Consider the following 22,239-nt stretch of genomic DNA (forward strand, 5'->3'; position numbering starts at 1 on the left):
GCCTCGGTATATGTCAGACTACAGAGATCTTCCAGCACTGGCAGAAAACTCTGATATCTCTCCCCATTATTAAGAGGTGCTGACAAAAGCAGAAAGCAAAAGGAGGGATGAAAAGGAGGGGGAGGATAAGAAAGATGGATGGCAGGCGGGTAGGAAGCAGTTAAAATGAAAAAAAATCACTGTCTCATTGGAGTAGATTTTTTGTTTTTAATAAGCTAATCAGTCACAACAATTAAGAGGATTCTAGAGCTTTTCTTAAACCTTCCTGCATATAAATTCTCTCTCATCAAAAGGAAGGTAGTTTCTTACCACCTGATTGTCAAGGCTGATAGTCTAAGAAGTCAAATTAGTAACTACTGTAAAAAGAATAGTCTTGGCAAGAGCACCACCCTGTCTGAAGTGCTCAATAGAGTGGCTTCAGCTTCCAGGTGACTTCCAAGAGCATCACTGGATTTTCCTGGGAAGTTTGTAAAGCATTCCAGATATATCAATCATCTGACAGGTGTTGGGAGCGTCTCACCAAAAGTGCTTGGGAAGTGATAAAGCTGACTGGTGCTAGAGAACACACATTGTTTTTCATAGTACAAAGTGATGGGGGGAAGAACATGATACTCAATCAGAGCTCATTTTGTACTGAGAAATAGCGGCACAAGATAAGACAAAAGAGCAGAGTACTCCCTTAGGAAACATTATGCTCATGCTGTATATTAAAATCACATCTACCATGTGGCTTGACAGTCTGGACTGATGCAATCAGTCTGGGCCTTGTTAACAGAGGAACCCTCTATGTTGGCAATAGGGAAGAAGAGGGAAAAGATTATGAAGTAACTGAACATATGCTGGTTTTGTACTCCCATGAGCATGCTTCATGACAATGGTCAGACTTTTGCAAGAAAAGAAACCTTGCTAAATTAGCTGACAGCAGCAGCAAATATAGAAGACAGGCCTCCCTGGAAAATGTTACACAACCCAAAAATGTTTTTCCAAAGATGAGTAGCAGAGAGTGGCACAGTAGCCAACCACAGGGAAGGCGTGACTTGCAGAGGACAGAACAAGCAATTCTATAAACGCAGGATCCTTCCATTTTGTTTTATGGGGACAGTGAACTAAACTAAACATGCTAAGCTAAGTGATTGCAGAATCAAAAGCCCAGCAGCCTTTGAGTCAAAGACTAAACCTGCAGCTTATCAGCCTCTTTTAGTCTTCTCTTTAAAGATAATTTTCCATCTATCTTCGGTCTCCCATTCATAAAAGATAATCATGTTCTGCTCTGTAACCCTCTAGCACTGCACCTGACAGCTGGGAAAGACACTGTACCATCTGGATTCCTATGTTTCTGAGCAGAGAGCTCTCACTGATAATTCAAAACAAAGAAGCATCAGAAAGACAGAAATAAGTAACCCAAAAACTCTTGCATTTAAGAACATGGAATTAGTGGGCAGAGTATGGTGCAAGGGAGTAATTCTCATTTACCACTTCTCTGGGAACTGCATCAGACAGAAATACTTTTCAGGTAGATATGAGTATACAGACGTCTTAACGTCCATATGAGATAGCCAGATAGCTTTGATCTGCCCAGGATTAGGTTTTGTTGTCCTCATCTAAAGAGAGCTTCATAAAAACCTAACAAATACCGCAGGGCACTCGCAGGATCAGAGGATGTTAGGGGTTGGAAAGGACCTCCAGAGATCATCTAGTTCAATGCCCCTGCCAGAGCAGGGCCATAGAATCCACCACAGGTCACATAGAAATACATCCACGTGGGCCTTGAAAGTCTTCAGAGAACAAGACTCCACAACCTCTCTGAGGAGCCTGTTCCAGTGCTCTGTGACCCTCACAGTTAAGAAGTTCCTCCCCATGTTGAGGTGGAACTTCCTTTGCTGTAGTTTATGTCCACTGCCCCTTGTCCTATTTACAGGGTACAACTGAGAAGAGCCTGCTCCCTCCCTCTTGACACCCAGCCCTCAGGTATTTGTAAACATTTATTAAATCCCCTCTCAGTCTTCTCCTGTTTCCAGATTTGAACTTTCAATGCCACCAGATTTCTCAAGGCTATCAGGGTCAGAAGCAGAGTTTGTAAAGAGGGACTCCTGCAGCTGATCTTGGCTTATCCTTGCAGACTTGAAGCTTGAATCCTGGTGAATGGAACGCAGGAGAGATAGATGACATGGCTGCTGGACATCAGAACACATCCAACTCAATGGGTGAATTCTGATGTTAAAAATCTAATAGGTTGTCCCCAGGCAAGGGCTTCAGACTATATTCTGAAGAGCACAAAATGTAAAGAAAAGCTTCAAAAGAAAAAAAGCACTGAAGCAATATTCAAAGTGAATCAGAGAAAGAAAATTGGGGAGTTAAGCTACCAAACCAAAACAAAGTAAGACAACTTGGAAGGTTATCACACAACTTACATGGAATAGCAACAACAACAAAAAAAAAGCCCTAAGTCAACCAAGTGGTTAATAGGACATGCTACTGATTATGGTCAGGAAGAGAATCATAGATCGTATTTCTTGTGTACCCCTTCAAGTTCAGTCAATGCAAACCAAACCCCCTAAACCAATCCTGTTTAATTTCCAGCACTTAGCCTAAGACACATGCAAATTTCTGAAAATATATGCACATTAATTTACCTGCATCCACTACTAGACTGATTGTGTTCAGAGTTTGCAATCATCAGACTAAATGCATTTGAGCTTGAGCTAGAACAAGGAAAGACAGAAAGAGATTAATGTTAGTACACCTAGCAAATAACTTGTAACTTAACTTCAGCTTTGTATTTCCCTATGAATGACTGGCTATCTAGGGAAAAAAACAGACTCCAAAAGCTTCCACCTGGTACAGCAAGTAGAAACCACAGCTGTTACCCATTTGTCTACGAAGAGTCATCTTACCATAGCTTTGCTTTGTATGCTAAGCACAGTTGCATCCTTACCCATAAGTATAGACCAAAACTTTTTGATATACAGTTAAAGTGGCTGGCTTACAAAAAAAAGGCTAAACACACAATGAAGACAAGGAAGATTAAAATGAAGCTGGCCTCCCAAAACTCCAGAGACCTTTTCTTTATGAATTATATTACATTACACATTTTTTTAACACTTGCTTCAACCTGAAGATACACTCTGCATCATAATTATCCAGAAATTAGCCTTTAGTGACAAAAAGTGAAATTTATTTAATACTAGCTACTACCTTTTGTGACAGTCTGAAGATTCCATGAGCATTGCTGAATCTTTCCCATTTTCATCAGATTCATGGCCATGAGAATCATGCCCACTCGAGTAGTTTTCATTTGTGTCATTTCCACTAAAGTCATTTCCACTGGATCCACTGCTCATTTCAATATCTTCCTGAAGAACTTCATGAGAGTGTTCAGGCTTTGCCTGAATTTCTGAGTCTTCAGCAATCATCTGGCTGTGGTTATTTGCAAGTCCAGAATAATCACTCATTGTCTGTTGCTCTTTTAGAGAGGACGATGGAGAAATGTTTTCACTGATACCAGGTTGCTGCTCAGGGTTCTGCTCCTCAGTGCTAGAGTAGAACCCCCTGAACTTGATAGAGTCCATGGGACACTCATTAGAAACACTGCCAAGATCAAGAGCAAATCAAGCCATATTCAGAATTTTCTCTCTGTACCAATTCTGTTTGGAAGTACAGACCCACAAATCTGAGGAGGAAGGGAAGGAAGGAAGAAAAACAATTATTTTTTTGTTTCCCCCTGCTGCAAATCTGGCAATCTCACTGACTGATGAAATTCAAAATGGTAAATGAAATTCATGGTTAATATCTTTGTCATTTGAACAGTGAAAAGTTTAAGTTAAATAAAATTGCAAACCTAGCAGTGTTTTATTGTGGAAAAGATACAGTGGAATACGTGTGGAAAAACTCCTTAAGAGGTTAAACATTCACTTGCTTTCTGGTCTCCTACTTAATACTCGACAGTTTTACTCCCTGGGTTTGGACAATAGCTGTTACATTTTTCAGTGATACCATTTTCCTGGCTTCCAGCTTACCCTGAACAAAAACAAACAAACAAAAAATTTTCCTTTCAGACATCCAGACATCAAAGGATTCCTTATTTGTTTGAAGGTTTTTGGGGTTGAGTTTTTTTTAACACGTGTTTTTTTCTTTTCCTTTTAAGAGCTGCTTTGTAATTTTTACTAATGTTTCAATTTCTTTCTTTATACAAGAGCCACATAGGTAGCTAGACCAAACATATGAGGATACAAACCCACCTATTTATCAGCAGTAAATATTAAGGCACAAGCTTGAGAATAATTTTATCGACTCATTACCACTACATCAGAGGGGGAGGAATCTTGACTGTTTAGAAAAATAGGCTTAAACCAAAACAAAATTGCCTGCTTTTAAAGCAAATTCTAATGCACCAGGCTCAAAATCAGTGTACACAAATGAATTAAGATCAGAATAATACTGAAGAGTTCATCAAAGCAGGAGTACTAGAGGGCAGCTGGACTTTATAAATAAAATTAAGTTATTTAATCTGGCTCTTTTCCATCTATTTCATCAACTCAGAGAGGCAACAATACTGCAAAACCATCAACTAAGATTCTCTGAACAATGTAATCCATCATCAGGAAAAAATAAAGGTTATTTTTTTAAACAGAACCAAGCTTGTTCCTTTAAAATACTCAGGATTACTATTGCTGGCTTATAAACCTCTGGAATAGCAAAGTCCATGAAAAAAAATCTGCAACTAAGTTCTGCCAATATTAACTGCAGCAACTTGCTTTTAAAGACAAACAAACAAATAAAGTCTGTAACACAAAACATTAACTTAGTATTTATTTAAAACAAACTATGATTCAACTCCCCTCCTCCCCCTTCAAAAAAAAATATTGAAACTATTTTCTTACCCTCCTAATTGCTGTTTTTCCAGACATTTTACATTTATTTTCAATTTTTTTCAGAAGAAAACGCTACTCGTCTCCTTGTTTGGCCAAAGTAATATGCAAGATATCTGTTTTCATTTGAAAAAGGAAGTGTAGTTTAAGGACATTCATTTAAGCTATCAGTAAGGGTATATGAATATAAATGAATAATTTTTCTCTCTTAATTAATTTATTCACTATTCATTTTATGTTGTCATAATATAAAAAGCCTCCTTTGGGTAGAGTGTAACACATCAACATTTCACTTCTGCACGTATTCACTTCAGGTACTCTAATCCACACAAAATTCACATCACATTATGCTGCTGTACTGAACAGGAGTATGCAGACAGTAAATTACACTGCTGGAGAAATGTGAGGTTTTTTTTCTGGACTAAGTAAGCCACTTCTATCTTCAAATTACATAACTGGAACATGCAATAAAAGACTATTTACTGTTAGATGAAACTGTACCATTATTTCACAATGGCACAAACTCTGGTGGTCAATGATTAACTAGAGCAGACAGTTCAACTCCTATTTAATCTTCCCGGCAGACAGAGCTCACACTTTCACTTGTCTTACTTACCTAAGTATTTTAATGAAGTTTTGTCCCTGTATTATACTCCACTCATGTTCCTAATGAGCCTGATTAGTGGTACCTATGTCACCATTCGCAGTACCATGGCACAGGGCTAGCCATGACTGAAACTATCAAAGGGATCAGGAGAGCCACCCACAGAAGGTGCCACTGGGAATACTTATATGGACAGCATACAAGACAAACCTCCTGTCACTGTACAGGTAAGGAACATTTTATAAACACATTGATCCATTCTCACCCAAGAAATGTTCTTAGCACTACTTCAAGTACTGTAGAAATCAGATCATGTCTGGTGAAATAACTGATCTTACTCTCAAGAAGCCATTTCTGCTGTGTCATCTGTATTATTATGTCTAAAAGGGAACTGAGGTTGTAAAGTTCTATAGAAGATTCAGTGAGTAAAGGTACTTCAGCAAACTATTGAGCTAGCAATGGGAAAGCTCTCTCCCTTCTCTGTGAAGGTTAAAGCTAATTTTGGAAGATCATCTATAGCATTTTGTCTACTTCAAAAATCCACAACAAAATTACACAAATTAACCCTACTATGGTTAAACTGAAGCTTTTGGGAAGACAGACAATCTCAGTATCACCTGAAAAGAAGGTCTGACATGCAGGAATCTAAGGTGAGACCACATGTTCCTTTTCTTCCTATTTCTCTGACCAAATGCTACTTAGAGCTTTAGATGAAAGAGAGAAACATCTGCCAGTAACTGAAACAAAACTATCTGGTAGTAAACTACGCTACACAATTTCTTCCAAGGCACAGGAAAAAAAAGCTCTCTAAAACAACCAACCCACCCATGAACTACCATAAGACAGACTTAGTGTAGCCCTAAACTCTCTAGCCCAACATTACAGTAAGACATATATAGGGAAAACTGGGCTATTTATGTGCAATGACTTTACCACATCTTTCCTACTCTTAATGCAAACATTGCATGCTTCAGTCTTCAAGCACGAGAAATTTATCCTGCATTCTAAAGCCAGAGTATTATACATGCAATAGTATTTTCAGCCTCCAGAATTAGCCATGAATATTTTTTGGAACAACCTTTCCTTGGAAAATTATTTGACCAAAGTCTATTCTGTAATCTTTGGACGTTTAAGAGTCAATGAAATTCTGGCATAGCTAGCATATAGTGTCTTCCACCTTGAAATTATTGAAATTTTGAGCTGGTAAACCACTGCTGAGTAATTTTTTCCATCTCCAAAAATTATCTATCATCTCACCTCCTCTCTTCTCTCCCTGACACCTAGGCTAGCTTCTGTCAGGTATTTGTAAGAAACTTCAATAGTGCTTTCTTAGGAGGGAGAGAGTATGCAAGCTATAGAGTAACTTTTGAGGAACTTCCTGTGCTTCTTAGAACAGGAGTTGAGTAACTGAGTTAACAGTTGAGATTTCAGGAGTTTAAAAATTATTTTTATGTTAAGCAATGAGCACAAGAGAAAAGAAATAGGTAATCACCTACAGGAGGCACCACCTGAAATTTCTTCCCCTTAAAACCTGTCAAAAGTGTGTGTCAGGGAACGCTTAAGTTGTGTCACTTCTGTCTCTTTAATTAGCCACATCACAGACCTCTGCAGTTCTGCCCATGGTATCTGTACAATCCCTATATAACTGCATTACACTGACTACAATTTGGAGGCCAAAGACAATGGTGCCAGAAACAAAATAGTATCCCAGTAATGAAAAAGACACAAGTTTGACCTTTATAAAGGTTTTTCAAGAATTAGCTCAGCACCTTAAGTGGAATGGTGTCCTTACATAGGACTAGAAGATTAATGTCCCTAAAAGTCAAGTCTTGCACAAAATTTCTCGTTTCAAAATCTCAGAAGCTTCAGTGCAAAAGGCACATTCCAGAGTAAGGAATACAGGAAGAACAAGTAAGAAGAAACAAACAAACAAACCAAATCCAAAAACCAAACACACACACACACCACCCAAACCCAACACATCACACAAAACCAACCACCAACCCAAAACATGACAGACTTCCAAGAGCTTCTGGGCAAAGAGGAGAAATGTTTCTACAACAAAGACTTGTGTAATAACTAAAACGCCAAGGTCCCTCAAAGTAGCAGCATTAACATATGCCATAAGTCTGGAGGTACTTTTTCAGATATTGGAATAACTGAAAAGAGACTGGCAGTTACCCTACACCGTGCTCTATGCCTGTAATTTTAGATGAGAAGTGATGCATCTGACTAGATTTTCCCCTCAGACAGAGGAAGATCTTAAGTGGAACATCTGCATGCATACACAAGCACCACGCAAACACTTCAGGAGCACAAAGGGTCAGTCATCCCAGAGAGATTAATGTTGAAGCTAAACTCAGGTGAAACACCATCATAAATTGCGCTTATTCACCCCAACTACAAGCTTGAATAGATTTCCAACTCATTTCCAAACAAGAATGAAAAGGTAAGAGTTAGAACACTTTCCCAGTCAGAGGTTCTCTCTTGTTACCACAGTTTAAGGAAGCCAACTGCATGTCTTACCAGGCCCAGTAAGCAAGCGCACACAGAGGAAGAGCTCTTTGAGGTTGAGTAAACCCAGTGAGTTTTTCCTTAATTTTTTTGCTTCTTTCTAAACTTTTATGGTTGGCTATTTGGCTCATTGAATAAAAACTTTTTTAAACTTGAAGTGACACTTAAGCTTGATTTTAAGGCAAGTGGCTCACAAAAAACATTCTACTCTTCCAGACAGAGCAAACCTCCCAGAGTTGCCCTGGCAAAGACTAGAAATCCTTAAGATGCTGATGCAGTATAGGAAAAAGGCAACATAACTGCACCAAGGACAAATGTAGGCATTAATATGCCAGGTTAGATGTGCAGAAAATGTCTTCTGATTATTCATTAGCTCCAGTACCTTTGTTATCCTGTAGTAAGACAATGGAAGCAGCCTGAATTTAGCAGCCTCAGAAATACACACTAAAATATGTATGGGCAAACACTTGAAATGTTTGAATGGCTTTATGGTTCAGAAAACTCCTCCTAAGATGGACTGTAGAATACTGAGAAGGCAAAATTCTTCTGAAACTATGGCATTTAAACAAATATAATAAATAAATCAATCTTGTTTCAGCAGAGGTCTGGTTACATTCAGAGATGATTTTTCCAGACTTCTTTCACACAGTGTTATCACACCTAGTACCAGCATTTAAAGAATAAAACACTAAAAATCCAAAATTATCTAATTCAAGAACTGAGCAAGAGCCAAAGATCTGAAGAACTGATCCTAAATTTGCAACTTGCATGAACTTACCAATATTCTAGACCAAGGCAAGAGGCGCACCAGTTTATGACTACTCTAAGTGTTTGAATATTTGGAGACTCAGTAAGAGACAGTCAGGATTCCATTTTACTGAAGATCTTATCAAGAAGAAGAGGTTTTAGGTGATTGTTTTGCAAAATGGTAGGTTTTTTTACTTGTATGACAAATAATTAGCAGAGCTTTAGTCGCATCATGCGGTTTTAGAGAAATTTGAACATTAACATCTACAATGAATGCATCCTCCCTGTGCAATTAGACAATAATTAAGTGATTTGTAGTATCAAAATGTTTGGGAAAAAATGTTGAAAGACAAGCAATAATCCAAGAAGAAACTTGCCTACCAGTACAACTTCACCAGCAGAAATATTGAGTGCTTCATATCTTTATGGCAAGGGACAGAATAATTAACTGGGGTACTTTTTAGAAAGAAGGAAGACAGACACACACACAGAGAAAAGATCCTTTCACTTTCTGAGAGATTTTTTGAACTAAAATAAGGGAAGTTTTTAAAATAGATTTCTCATCCTACTGTAAGCCATCATAAATAAGCTTCACTCTTTTTCTGATCAAGGAATGAGGTGCACGTCGATTTTTTACTTATGTCAGTAAAATTATCTATGTCATCATAAATCCTTCTGTAAAAGCTGAACTCTGCAGCATTTGTTTCATAATTGGTTCACAAGAATTCACCTTTCACTTCAAGTGACTCCTGAACAGAAGACTGGTTTAACATGAAAGTTAGTACTATCTTTATAAAGGTGATCACTGCTTACAGCTGGCTTTCTACAACAGAGGAACTGATCAGGGCATAACCTTGGTCCAGAGCCATCCAAGTGCCACCCTGAATTTATAGCAGCACCAGCAGAGAAAAAGCATAAACACTAGGACAGAGCCCTTGAATGCATAGCAGGGATGCTCCCAATCAAGTTCTTTCCTCAGTGAAGAAATTCAAATCTGAATTTAAAATGAGGTATGGTTTCAGGCTAAAAGTGATTTAGCTTCAAATAAAGTAATTCCCAGTTTATATTTAAAGAAATAGTTATGAATGAGTGTGTGTGTGTGTATATATATATATGACTGAAAACACAGTTCTAAGATAAAACAAACACAGAACAATGTATTTGCTGAATAAGCACTAAGGGGGCAGGAGAGGAAGCATCTTTCTACTAACATGAAATGTTAACAATTATGCTTGTTTCTTACCTGTTTTTTCTATGAAAAGCTGGTAAAAGTGTTTATCAAGCTCCCTCTCAGCTAGCATCAAAAGCATGAAGTGACTAGGTCCAGAGTCTCCCACATGCATTTAATCCTTGTCTCATCCTCTTCTACTGGAAATCTTTGACCATAACAAGAGTCCGGACACCTCTATAACTATAAAATATAAAAGAAATACCTGGGCCCCCCAACAGTGTCCTCTTCAAACAGATACCAGAGAGATGCTCACAGTTATGCCATGCCTATGCAGATAAATGTTGGTTAAACATAAAACTGTCATCCAACAGAGGAATCAGATACAAATTTGCATTTTAAACACTTTTAGTCTAAAATAAGGTCTTACAGAGTTCTTAAACAACAGAATCTTCTACACTAGATAAAGTAAGCCTTCTGATTAACTCTCAGCATGGTATCACACAAAGTACATGTATAGTACGCACACAGTCTGCGTGGGCTGACGCAGCCAGTTACAAAAAAGGGCCAACCTCTCCAGTAGATAATGAAACACCTGACGTATAGACAACAGGAGCTCTGAGTGCTTAAGAAGTTTGGTCAAATACCATTTTAACACCTGAACTAAATTAATCTACATTACCATAGGCTTGGTATGAACATTAAATAGCTTACTAGGCAGTTATAAAATGTCAAGTCACAGAATGTTTGGGGTCAAAAGGGACCTATGGAGGTCATCTGGTGCAACTCCCTTCAGGCAGTCACCTAAAAGCAGGCTGCTCAGGACCACCTTCAGATGACTTCTATATATCTCTAAGGATGGAGATTCCACAGCCTCTGTTCCATTGCTTGCTCAACCTCACAGTTAAAGGGGGAGGGGGGGGGAAGTAAAGTGTCTCCTTATGTACAGATGTCTGTACTAACAAAGTCTATCAATACAACTACTCTTCCTAATAAAAGGCTTTCCAAGAAGAACACCAGGAATTTCAGCAGGAAAAATAAAATCTGAAATCTCTTCTCTTAAACCAAGTCTGTTGATACATGCCACTGCCATGTAACACAGAAATAGCAGAATAAAAATCAGAAGTTAAGAAGATCTAACATTTGTGTGGCAAACAATTACATCACCAAGTGCTTCATTTGACTATGCAGAAGGACTGTGTGGAAGAAAGTTCAAATTCCAAGCTAACCATTTTGGAAGACAGCCCATGTTAACATGCCTTAATTCAAAATGCTGCATGTCTACCAACTGTCAAAAGTACATTTGTGTTGGCCAGAGTTAAGGAAGAATTTACTCACAGCATTCCACTCTGCATAACGTCACAAAGCTGATACAAGTTCTGCAAATCTCAGATGGTGATAAAAATCTGCATACACTGATTCTTTAAATGCTCTGCATCTTTCTTTATGATAAATTGATTTAAAAAAAAAAAAATACAAGCTCTCTATCCCTAACCACAAAAGGTGTTAAAAATTGCTGCATATGTAACTACTTGCGGATTTTGCAATTTTTAGCTAGTACACCAAAAAGATGCAATATCTTTCCACAGCATTTATATCCTACTTCAAAGGCAGCTCTTCCAATTCCCTCACACTAAGTCATCTCTCTGTAATCTGTATTTCCTTAATGGAGTTAAGTCTCTACCTTCACTAATCAGTACCTACAAGAAATTACGCACAAGGTCCTGCCTGACAATTTACGAAGTGACATAGTTCTTCCCTAGTTTGATTACCTCCATCATGACTTTTTCACAGATAAAGCAAAAAAGTTTTAACAAAATCTAGGTTTGAAAAGAGTACCTGCATTAGCAGTACATACCATTTTAATTTGGTATCGTATTTGCTTCATCTGTTTAATGCATTCAGGAAGACATTAAGAAAGAGCAGTCCTTGTAAACTACTTACAATCCTCATTATAAGCCTTTCTACAGTTCACCTGAAAGATAAGACAGATCTATGCCCTAAACACAGGTTGTTCCAACCAGGCATTTTATCAGTTCAAGTAGAACTACAGGCAGTTTAATCTAATCTTCTGGTTTTCTATTGTTTATCAGAGGACATCTACAGGCGACTGAGTATGTCTGAATCACAAAGAACTAGAAGAGTTCGTCCGCGTATGGAATCTGAAAAAGGCCTTTTCTACAGAAAGACATCTGATTTCATCAGTATACAAGAAATACAGAATTTGTAACAACACTTCCTCCCATACTGAGATATATCTGTTCTAAGCATAGAAGACTTCAAGCATTAGAAAAGAATGAACCGCCTGCTTTAGGGAACACACCTGTATTACAGGATCTCAACCAAGTTCACTTTCTGTAGACAACTGAAGTAACTCCTGCAGCATTGAAAAAAGAACATTGTCAGCTTTAATAATCTATCCAAATCACATTTTGTAGTCACAGAAAACCAGCATTATTTATTTTCTTTCAATCATTTAGACTAATTGGACCCTATAGGATTAATCTTCAAAATCTGTTATGATTTCATCTGTATTGCAATATTACAGTACTACCCAGAACTGTTATCCTTCCCCTTCCTGTCTTGGGCCAATACTGTTGCATCATCAGATGGCATGCAACAAAACCACTTGGATAAATAGTCTTTGCATCACAGATGACACTTCTCCAGCATTCTCTTTCATAGACTCAGGTGTTTTGCTTTTTTGGGTTCAATAGCCATAAACTTGTCTTCATGTTCAAAATACACCCATAATTCTGATTGTCTGTTTTGCTTTCTTGATCCACCACATATCCCAATCAAGTTTAATATACTTTGTCACCAGCTTTTCACGTATCAAATGTAAGATTTTTGTTTCTCCCCCTAAGCTATCACATTGATTATCAGAGTAACACTAGCTGCTTTGCTTTTTGGACTCCAAAATTTTCACTATCATTAGAATTTCTTACAACTGCAAGAGCAAGAAAAGAGTGGAAGTTATCAAACTTCTGCACAGCAAACCATGAAATGCAGTACTTGATACTGGGCACTAAATTTCAGTTTCCTGAAGATTTAGAGAAGCTGCATTGTTTTCATGTGCTTTATGACTTGTACAACAGGGCTTTTTCAGCATTCTGACATCACAGCTCAGAAGAAGTGTAACAAAGCAGCAATGAAAAAAAATAAATAAATTGAGACTCAGAAGGAACTGGCATTACAAACCACTTTCCAGGGATGGCATAAGACACCCACCTTAATGCATGTACTAATCACAATCTTTTCAAATCAGAAAGTGTCATCATATTCCTGTTAAAAACAAAAACAAAACACTGTTTTACAAGAAAGCTAAAGAATGATTTTAAACATAAGCTGAGTCCATTTAGTAATGCAACAGAACTCCAAGCATGCAAAATACGCGCTCCACAGATGAAGAACACTTTTTTTTATACACATAGGGAATTACAGGAAAACCAGAAAAAATATTACTGATAAAAAAATACTTACATTATTGTAACCTAACTTCTAAGTTGGTTCTTGAGCAATGCATAGAGTAACTATTTATTGCATTCTGTTCCCTTTATAAACATAAGAACCCTCCCCAAAATTCTGTTCCATTATCTTTCTTTATTGCTAAAATAATGTTTAAATAACACAAATATCAACACAGTGTACTTCAAAGATCAACCATTCACTCATTTGAGAGTATCCTAGCGGAAGAATGAATATTATGTAGGATCATGTATTTGTATTGGGAGTGGTTTCTTCAACCAATTAGAAACTTAAAACATCACTGAAATACAAATTTCTAATTAGCTTTAGCAGTTGAAAAATTCTCCAGAGTTAATTCAACCTAGTGAAAGTACTAACATCACGACCAAGCCTAGTTCCATATTTCAAAATACAAGCATCCATTCTTAAAGCAAAAGCTGTTCCCAGCTTAGTAAAACTTACAGGTCTTTCACGTATACCTGTTAAAAACAAACAACAAAAATCATAGAAGGAAGTTTCCTCAGCTATGACCCAAAAGGCCAAATGGGGGGGGAGCGCGGGAATAAATCCCTCAGTACTGAGGTGATGGTTCCTGAATGGACCAAAGCTCATCACACCAGTCACTTCTATTCCTGAAGCACCCACAGCACCATTATTACTTTCCTTCTGGTTTTAGATTGGTTTTGTTGTTTTAAAGCATCTTATTCTCCCCACTGAGCAACAAAAGCAAAATGTTAGCCTGAAGAAACAGAACAAGACAAAGTCAACTCAGCTTTACTATGAATAGCACAGTACCAGCACATTGAACTCACCAAGCTCACCTCCATGAGGCTCAACCTCACCTTTGTTGTGCTGACTAACCTAGCCCAGCTCCCATAATTTGTTTTCTTGTAAGAAACCAGGTACCCAAGTAATCTCATCTTCATTCCTCCCAAAAAGCAGAGGCACCTGTCTAATGCCTACCAGAAATTCTTTTCCTTTCTACCAGACCAGAAGCAAAGATTAGTTTACCCTCTCAGGTCCTTATTCTGGGTTCTGTTAAGCCCACCATGCCTACTCAAGTCTCCACACGGGATATGGACCAATCATCCCAAAGAAGATCTGTCTTTCCTCAAGTTTACTCCTTCACCTTGAATAGTATACCATGGCCCAGAACTAAGTTTAATTGCCAACAGGTTTGGTGCTTGCCATAAAGAGAAAAGTAGAACACAGACATACAGCCCTGATGGATAAGATTATTGCAGCCTATGTCAAGACACTTTGTGAAGAAGCTAAACAGTCCTTACCTGCTCCATGCTAATTTCTAGACATTGTTTCCTGCCAGTTTTACACTGGAAGTGTAAGTTCTTAAAGGTAAATTAAAATTCTTTGGATTAAGTGTGAATTCAAAAAGACATTTATTTTCTTTGTACACAGAAAACACTATCTTCTTCCTAGGTGGAACTGGAGAAATTAAGTGGGAGACCAATAGTTGGAACTCTTTAGTATTCACATGTCAACTCTCGTCCTTTTTGACTAAATAACAGAAATCATGTATTTGAGGAAGCATAGTAACAGGCAGGAAGGGAAAATTACCACATCCCACCATGCACTCATGTACTTCACCTTTACTACAGGTAAAACTAGATCTTAACTATCTACAATACTGTATTTCCACTTTAACATTTGTTGGCATCTCCATTAAGCTGTGTATTTGCATGCCTACTGCTCCTCTCCCTTGAAAAAGGGCAGAATTTCACCAAGGGGTAGTAAGTACCAGGGTGATGCTGCTCTTTAGACATTGCTGCAATTCACATTCAGTTGAAGATTTCAGTTAGAATTAAAGTCCTGTTCTGGAAGACTCCATGCCAAACAAATTCTCTGTTACTAACATGGCCCCCACTTCATGGTAATACACTTCACAAAGTGTGGTGATCTAACAAACAAAATGTACTTGTCCTGTGAGTGGGCTGGCTCAGGACTGAGAAATAAGGGCTCAAGCCACTGTGGAACCCATGGTTGAGATGTAATCGAAAGAAAGAAGTGCTTTCTATACTGAAGATCTTTGCACAATTACAGGAACTAAGTAGGAGAAACATAAAAGTACGTGTAATAAGGTCCAGCGCAATAAATGTGCTAAGACACAAAAGCTGTAAGGAATAAGGAGGGGGTGGGGGGAAAAGGACAAAAAAAGATTAGTACTGGACATCCTCACCACTTCATCTTGCCTCCCTACGCTTCAGTTATAGAAAACTGCACATTTTCCTTAACACTGAAGTGCCTCTCTTTTAGGACAGGATGTTTGAAAGGCAGTATAGCTTTTTAAAAGCCAGATCTACTTTTAAAAGCCATCTATAGAATAGCTGGAGATTTCCTTGTATCTAAAAGAAAAATAAAGCAGCAAGAATTGCCATAGCACTCTCAAAACCAGCTGGAAACAAACCCCCAAAGTCTTTCCCAGATAATTTGATGTACAAATGAGTTCCCTTTACCATTATCACACCCTTTCAGGATTAACATTGGTACAGATTGCACTGAACTTCTGCAGCCAGCTCGCACAATCTGAAGAATCAATTCATATTCTTGCACCAAGAAACATTCTCTTTCAGTCCAGTCTTCAATAGTACATTGAGATTCCACCCCTTCATCATCCCCAATAGTTCTGGTTTCATTTGGAAGAAAATGAAGGAAAAATATCATTATAAATCAGAATTTTCCTATCTCAAGGTTAATTTTGCCAATTTACTGTATGCTATAGGCAAAGCTAGCTAAATCACGCCAGCAAGCTCAGAAAAATTGGAAAGCACCGTGAGGACTACCAAACTACTTCAGCAGCAGCTAAAAGCATCTGTACAAAAACTTTTCTTGGCCTTACAATACCTTTCTCACACACACACACAATATTCTCATAACCTCACTCGCATCTGTGGATAAGCAAGGAAAACACGCTCTTTAGATCCACTGCCTTTGTAACTTGCATGAGAGTTAGTATACTGTTGCTGTCCTTATGGGCCTCCTCAAGACCAAGAGAGGACCAAGTAAGAGGACTCTGTTCTGGATTGACACAGGTCCAGTACAGGCATTCAGACATAAAAACCCCATCTACACTTTAAAGATAACCTTAGAAACATGACATGGAAGCACAGAAGCCTGATCTGCTCATGTTCCAGCACTGCTGGCAGGCAGAGCACAAGCAGGCTTCACAAGCATGCCGGGTGATCTACTAAGCCATTTACTGGAGTACCAGATCACTGTGCTTATGCTCAGGCATGTGGATTATCATGTGTTCAAGTGCCTCCATACTACAATCTGGTTGCTGGCTCACTGTCAGCATGAACAAAATGTGCACTGAAGCGTAGCTTCAGAGTCTCTTCTGAGACTTACCCAAAACACCTAACCCTTCCTCATTTTTGGTCTCTTCTGCTACACTGCAGTTCAAAGCAGCCTGGGGCCACAAGAAATCCCAGCAAAAGAACATGCTTCATAGAGTAAGGGTTTTATTTTTGACTGCTGCCTTATCTTTTTCCATACCCTTTAAACATACTTCATAAAAGGAAATATCTCACCTGTAGCTAAAATCCCCACTACATGTCAGAAGGTAGAGTTGTTCTTTACTAACCAAAAGATAGCAAGCTTTACTACCAACAACGTAACACGTGACACTGACAGTCTGGCCCCCACTTCAGCAGTGGTTAAGTTTAAGGCAGCAGTTAAAGCAGGAGAGGGGACAGATCTTTTACACAGGACACAAAACATCATTTACTTCATCCAACCTCATCTATATACAAAAGTACAAGTCAAAGCCCTTCAGAGTAGTAAAACTCTATCACAAAGAATAATACATGTACTAATTGACCCATTTGCTGCTTGACAAGCGAGGGTATAGTAATAAATATTCAAGCAGTTTAAAACTTGCACAATAGGGATAAAGTGGGATGTGGAAAGCATGAATGCAGCAAGACAATCCAGCCAAAAAACTGCAATCCACCATCCTCACAGAGGAATTCTAGGCCATGCAACCAAAACTGGACACAAAAATTCCTTCTCAGAAGCACCTGATTATCTAGTAATTATGATGTGGTAACATGAGTGTAATACAGTGTCTATAGGACACTCATGCCAAATATTACACAACAACATCTTGCTAAGAACATGATGTTCCCTTTTAACATAGGCCAACCATGGCAACCCTATATAAAACACTACAGTTGATCTAGACTAGCGATAATTTACCTGTTCTACTGGCTGGTGGTAATCTAGTTGCTCTTAAATTAAACCAAAAAAATCTCACCCCAAAGTAACCCGCTCTGGTGTTTACAATGTAAAGGGTTAAAAAAGGTGGGTTTTTTTCCCCCTGCAGTAAAGCACATTTTAATATTGTAAAGATGTAGAAGAAATAAGGGTGTGGCAAGAACCCAGGCCAAAAAAAAAATATTGGTTTATCAGTCTGTATCTAAAGCAAACACTTCCTGGTCATAATAAAGTCTGAGGTAGAAGAAAAATCCAGAACTCTACTACCATTCAGTTTCCCCATTTCACACTATTCTCATACTATAGCTGAATGCAATCAAAATCTCAGTTTGCTCAAAACCCATGGCTCTTCAGAAGGGAAACTTACTACCACAAAAATGTATTGTCCAGGGACAAACTCAAGTGAGTTTATTTGATAAAAAGAGTTGTTATATACTTTAATCATACGCTGTGGGAGAGGGGGGGAGGACACAGAGAGTGGGAAAGTAAGGTATTATGCCAAGAACTACCACAATATGCTGCCTCTCTAATGCCCTTCCATGGAAATCCAAAAGGAGTAAGAGTAAGCTGTAAAAATGAAGAATACTTAGATTTTCACAGCTAGCATTCATTTGTTATATACAGGAAGCCTAAAATAAGTCCTACTAACTGACAAATGAGAAAGAAGCCCTGGAAAACCGCATTGGGTTTGGATCATAAATGAAACCAGAAAATCTGCCGAATCTGAAGAAACTGCAAAAGCAAAAAGCCTGCTTTCATGCCTTTACATTCTGGACATAGGTTAAATCAAGAGCTGGGGTTGCTTAGCCTGGAGAGGAGACGACTCAGGGGTGACCTTATTGCTCTCTACAACTACCTGAAGGGACATTGTAGACAGGCAGGTGTTGGTCTCTTCTCCCAGGCAGCCAGTACCAGAACAAGAGGACACAGTCTCAGGCTGTGCCAGGGGAGGTTTAGGTTGGATATTAGGAAGAAGTTCTATAGAGAGAGAGTGATTGCCCATTGGAATGGGCTGCCTGAGGAGGTGCTGGAGTCACCATCATTGGAAATGTTCAGGAGGAGACTTGATGGGGTGCTTGGTGCCATGGTTTAGCTGTTTAGGTGGGCTGGATTGGTTGATGGGTTGGACATGATGATCTTGAAGGTCTCTTCCAACCTGGTTTATTCTATTCAAGCTACTCTTTACTTATGCACAGCACAGGAGGAGCCATGAAGCCATGCAACAGTGTTGGCACACTTATGCCAACTGCCCAACTAATTCATTCTCCCTTCTGTCTTGAAATAAACACCTTAAATGGCCAAAGCCCTACCAAAAGTAAAGGGTATTACTTTTTTCTTCTTCCCTTCCTCCCCCCCCCACCCCCCAAGCCTCTCTCTTTTTCATCATGGCTTCCTAGAGAGGTTAACAACCTTCACAGTCCAGCCACAAGGCCTCCACACTTCAGGACAGTGCCAGTCATGTGACTAACAGCAAGCCTTGGATGAAGCAAGGACATGGTCCAGTTCTCCAGTAGAACTTCCTCACTTTGCAGAAATAATGCAAATTTCAGTACGAAAGGGCAAAAGAGAAAGCTCACAAGAAGACACAAACACACACAAGCAAGAAGGAAGTTGATGTTACACTGCAACAACGTGGGCACTCTCCCTGACCTGAATCAAATTCTAGGCCCTGCTCCCAAATTTTGTATTCTAGAGCTGCTGTGTAAAGTACATAAACAGCTCTGTGCCCAAGGCTGAGGAGACCAAGGACACATACACACAATAAAGCACCCTAGAAGGTATGACAACTTTGACCTTCCAGTTCAGTGCCCTCAAACCATCCAGTATGATCCATTTATGAACTGGGGCCACACCTTGCAAGCCTTAGCTGTCAACCTGACATCTTTTATGTTTTATTGCAAACACTACGTTATTGAAAACAAATATTTTTTTTCAGACAGCTATTCCTCATGGCTATCCTTGTGATCAGTTCAGATTCCACTTTGACAATAAGCACAATTTAGCAGTTTTGATGAATGCTAACTAACAGTATTTGTAAACAAACTGTGTTTAATTGACACTGGCAACTTAAAAGTTTCTCACTGTACTGTATCAGTTGTTCACACCATTTTTGAATAGAATAGAATCTTACCACTAGAACCATTACAGAACTTTCACCTTTTCCCATCTACTTGCAAACATGAAAGTGGTAGCTATTCAATCTGAGACATGCAAGGCTGTAAGGCTCAGATGCTTCTATTTGGAAAAAAATATTTATATCTCATAGCCTAAAACAAAAAAATCATGTTTCTTCAGAATCCTTCACATGCACTTCCAGCCAAGTCACTCTTTCATTGGAATGCAATTTCTAATTGCTTCAGTTCCCGTGTACCTGATCTCACACTGACTTTGGGGGGCTTTTGGAGCTTTTGTGGTGCACAGAGAAACCTGTAACCTATCCTAACCTATCATAAAAAGTCAGTTATGAAGTGCCAGTGTAACCATACTGCTCATCTATTTGCATGAAACTGTACTTACATAAACTGTTTTGTAATCACGCATGTAATAGCATGCAACTCATGTCAACAGCAGCACAAACACACCGTCTCAAGGAACAAAGTGTCCTTGCAACTATAGGCAACACAACAAAGGAATCCACAGCACCTATTGCCTAATCTACCTGTAGCTCACTCAAGTTGGCAGCGCGCTAAGATTCTGTAACTTGCTGCCACTCCAGTCCTCTCGTGAAAAAAAGCTACACAGATGGCTACAGCACTGTCCCCTCTCGGCGGGCTGGCAGAGCGCGAGGCCTCAGTTCTGGGTCCCCGGACCGAACCCCGTGTGCTCCCCGGTGTTCACGTTCGCTCGGCCCAAGCCCCGGCGCTGACCTTTCAGATTTGCGGCCGCAGCCCGCGCCCCGCCACCACGGCCGCCAGGGCGGAGCCCCGAGGCAGCATCGAGGGACCGGCGCCGCCGGAGCCACTTGGCCCCTCGCCTGCCGCGAGGCGGGGAAACCACAGCTGCCCCGCTGCGCTCCTCCTTCTCCTCCACACTGGACGGACCGCTGCCCCCTCCTGTTCTATGACGGGGGCCACCTCCGCCCCTCGGAGACTCCAGTTGCCGCCTCCGCCCGAGCTGGGGCAAGCATTCAGTCTGTGCCTCATACTCCCTGCCGCTACTCCATCCCCGTCCAAGAAAGGCGGGCGCTGTGCTGCGGTCATCCCGTAGTCCCCCACCCCCTGGCCCTGACCGAGGAGGTAATGGACACCGCCGCCCCTTCCCCGGCTACCGTCTGAGAAGGGGGTGGCGGTGGCATAGCCACGTCTTAAGAGTCTTCAGCTCCCGCCACGGCCCGAGTTAGGACAGAGAGCATATCTGCGTCCCCCGTGCCCAGCTCCCCCCATTCTACTCCGAAATGGGTGAGTGTGGTGTCACACCCACTCCAGAGACTCCCACCCCGCGCCCAAGCGTAAGGAAAGAATCAACACCGGCGCCCCTTTCCCCCGTTGTGGTCTGAGATGGCGGGCTGTGGGGGGGTGTGTCACAGCCGACCCCCCCTAGTCTGAAAGGATCCCAGCTCGCCCTTTGCCCGGTGAGTTTCGGGCCGGACCCCCGCGGCCACCCGCCCTGTCCCGTCTCCTCGGCAACGGGAGAGCCCCAGCGCGCGGGGGTTACGTAACCTCGGCCCAGCGGGCGCGGGGGGGGGTGTGAGGGGGGGAGCCCCTCTGTCCCCCGCCGCTATTGCCCGCTGCCCCCACCCCTCCACCGCCCGGTCGCTCATAGGGCATCCAGAGCTCCGGCCGGCCGCGGGGAAAGCGCCCAACGAAGCCCGACTCACCACGCACACCACGTCCACCCAGCCCGGCGCAGCCCGGCACCGACTTCATACAGGCAGAAACGTGACTGAGCCCGGAGCGCCCGCCCCACCCGCGCGGCCATTGGCTAACGGCGCGTGACGCCAGCAGGAGATAGGGGCGGGGGCGGGAGCCGCCTCTCTCCCATTGGCGGAGCCGGACGCCGTTCATTTTACATAAGCCTCACGTGTGGCACCATGTTTCCACCGGCAGCCACGATCGCCTCCGAGCCTGCCCCTCCCCCGCTCCCCTCCCCCTCCGCGGACGCTTCCCCTCGAGCCCACCGGAGCACTCGCAGCCGTTGCCGGGTCTCACGCCGCCTCACGCCGCTGCTGCTCCGGTCCCCTCTGCCTGCGCTACTCCGCCGCCGCCGAACCGAAAAGCCGTAGAGGGCAGAGGTTACAGCAGTCCGGAGGGAAACCTGCTCCACCCCGCCCCCTCGGAGCCGCCCGTGACGTCAGCGCGCGCCCGCCCGTTGGGTGGGCGCGCGGGAGAGCGTTGGTGGCCGGGCCGCGCGCGCTAAGGCTAGGCGGCGCGCGCGGCCCGACCGCCAACGGCTGCGGCGCGCCCTCGGCGTCGCTGAGGGGCAAAGCGAGAAGAAGGAACGCGCAGCTCGGCGGCGTCGCACACGGTGCTCCACACGGCTCGCGGCTGCCTCGGGCGGACGAGGGACGGCTGGGCTACCCGGCGAGCGCTACCCGAAGCGGATGAGGAAGAGCTCTTGCCCCTCTGGCAGGAAAAGGCCGCGCTGGAAGACGCTCCCGCGCGCCGCCGCTAACAGCACGGAGGAGCTCCGTAGCTGAGAGG

The 22,239-nt window shown here is 41.5% G+C and overlaps 1 protein-coding gene across 11 annotated transcripts in view; it reads right to left on the bottom strand.

The window, feature by feature from the left end:
* The window catches only part of PER2 (period circadian regulator 2), a 49,009-nt gene extending 27,148 nt beyond the window's left edge, over positions 1-21,861 (bottom strand). Inside the window, exons 1-8 of one of the 11 annotated variants that reach the window (XM_068145439.1) lie at positions 21,417-21,472; positions 13,133-13,186; positions 12,225-12,278; positions 9,977-10,230; positions 4,881-4,984; positions 3,839-4,017; positions 3,196-3,670; positions 2,634-2,702 (exon numbers count right to left, since the gene is read on the bottom strand). In XM_068145439.1, coding sequence (XP_068001540.1) covers positions 2,634-2,702; positions 3,196-3,569 — 443 coding nt within the window. In that variant the 5' untranslated portion in view covers positions 3,570-3,670; positions 3,839-4,017; positions 4,881-4,984; ... (2 more) ...; positions 13,133-13,186; positions 21,417-21,472. Of the gene's footprint in view, positions 1-2,633; positions 2,703-3,195; positions 3,671-3,838; positions 4,018-4,880; positions 4,985-9,976; positions 10,231-12,224; positions 12,279-13,132; positions 13,187-21,416; positions 21,473-21,716 lie in introns of those variants that run through there. The other 10 variants (XM_068145440.1, XM_068145445.1, XM_068145442.1 and 7 more) reach the window with 10 other exon arrangements.
* Between the last annotated feature and the right edge of the window lie 378 nt (positions 21,862-22,239).

Source organism: Melanerpes formicivorus, unplaced genomic scaffold, assembly GCF_026170545.1.
Source record: "Melanerpes formicivorus ecotype bairdi unplaced genomic scaffold, bMelFor1.0.p_v2 SCAF_12, whole genome shotgun sequence".
NCBI lineage: Eukaryota > Metazoa > Chordata > Aves > Piciformes > Picidae > Melanerpes > Melanerpes formicivorus.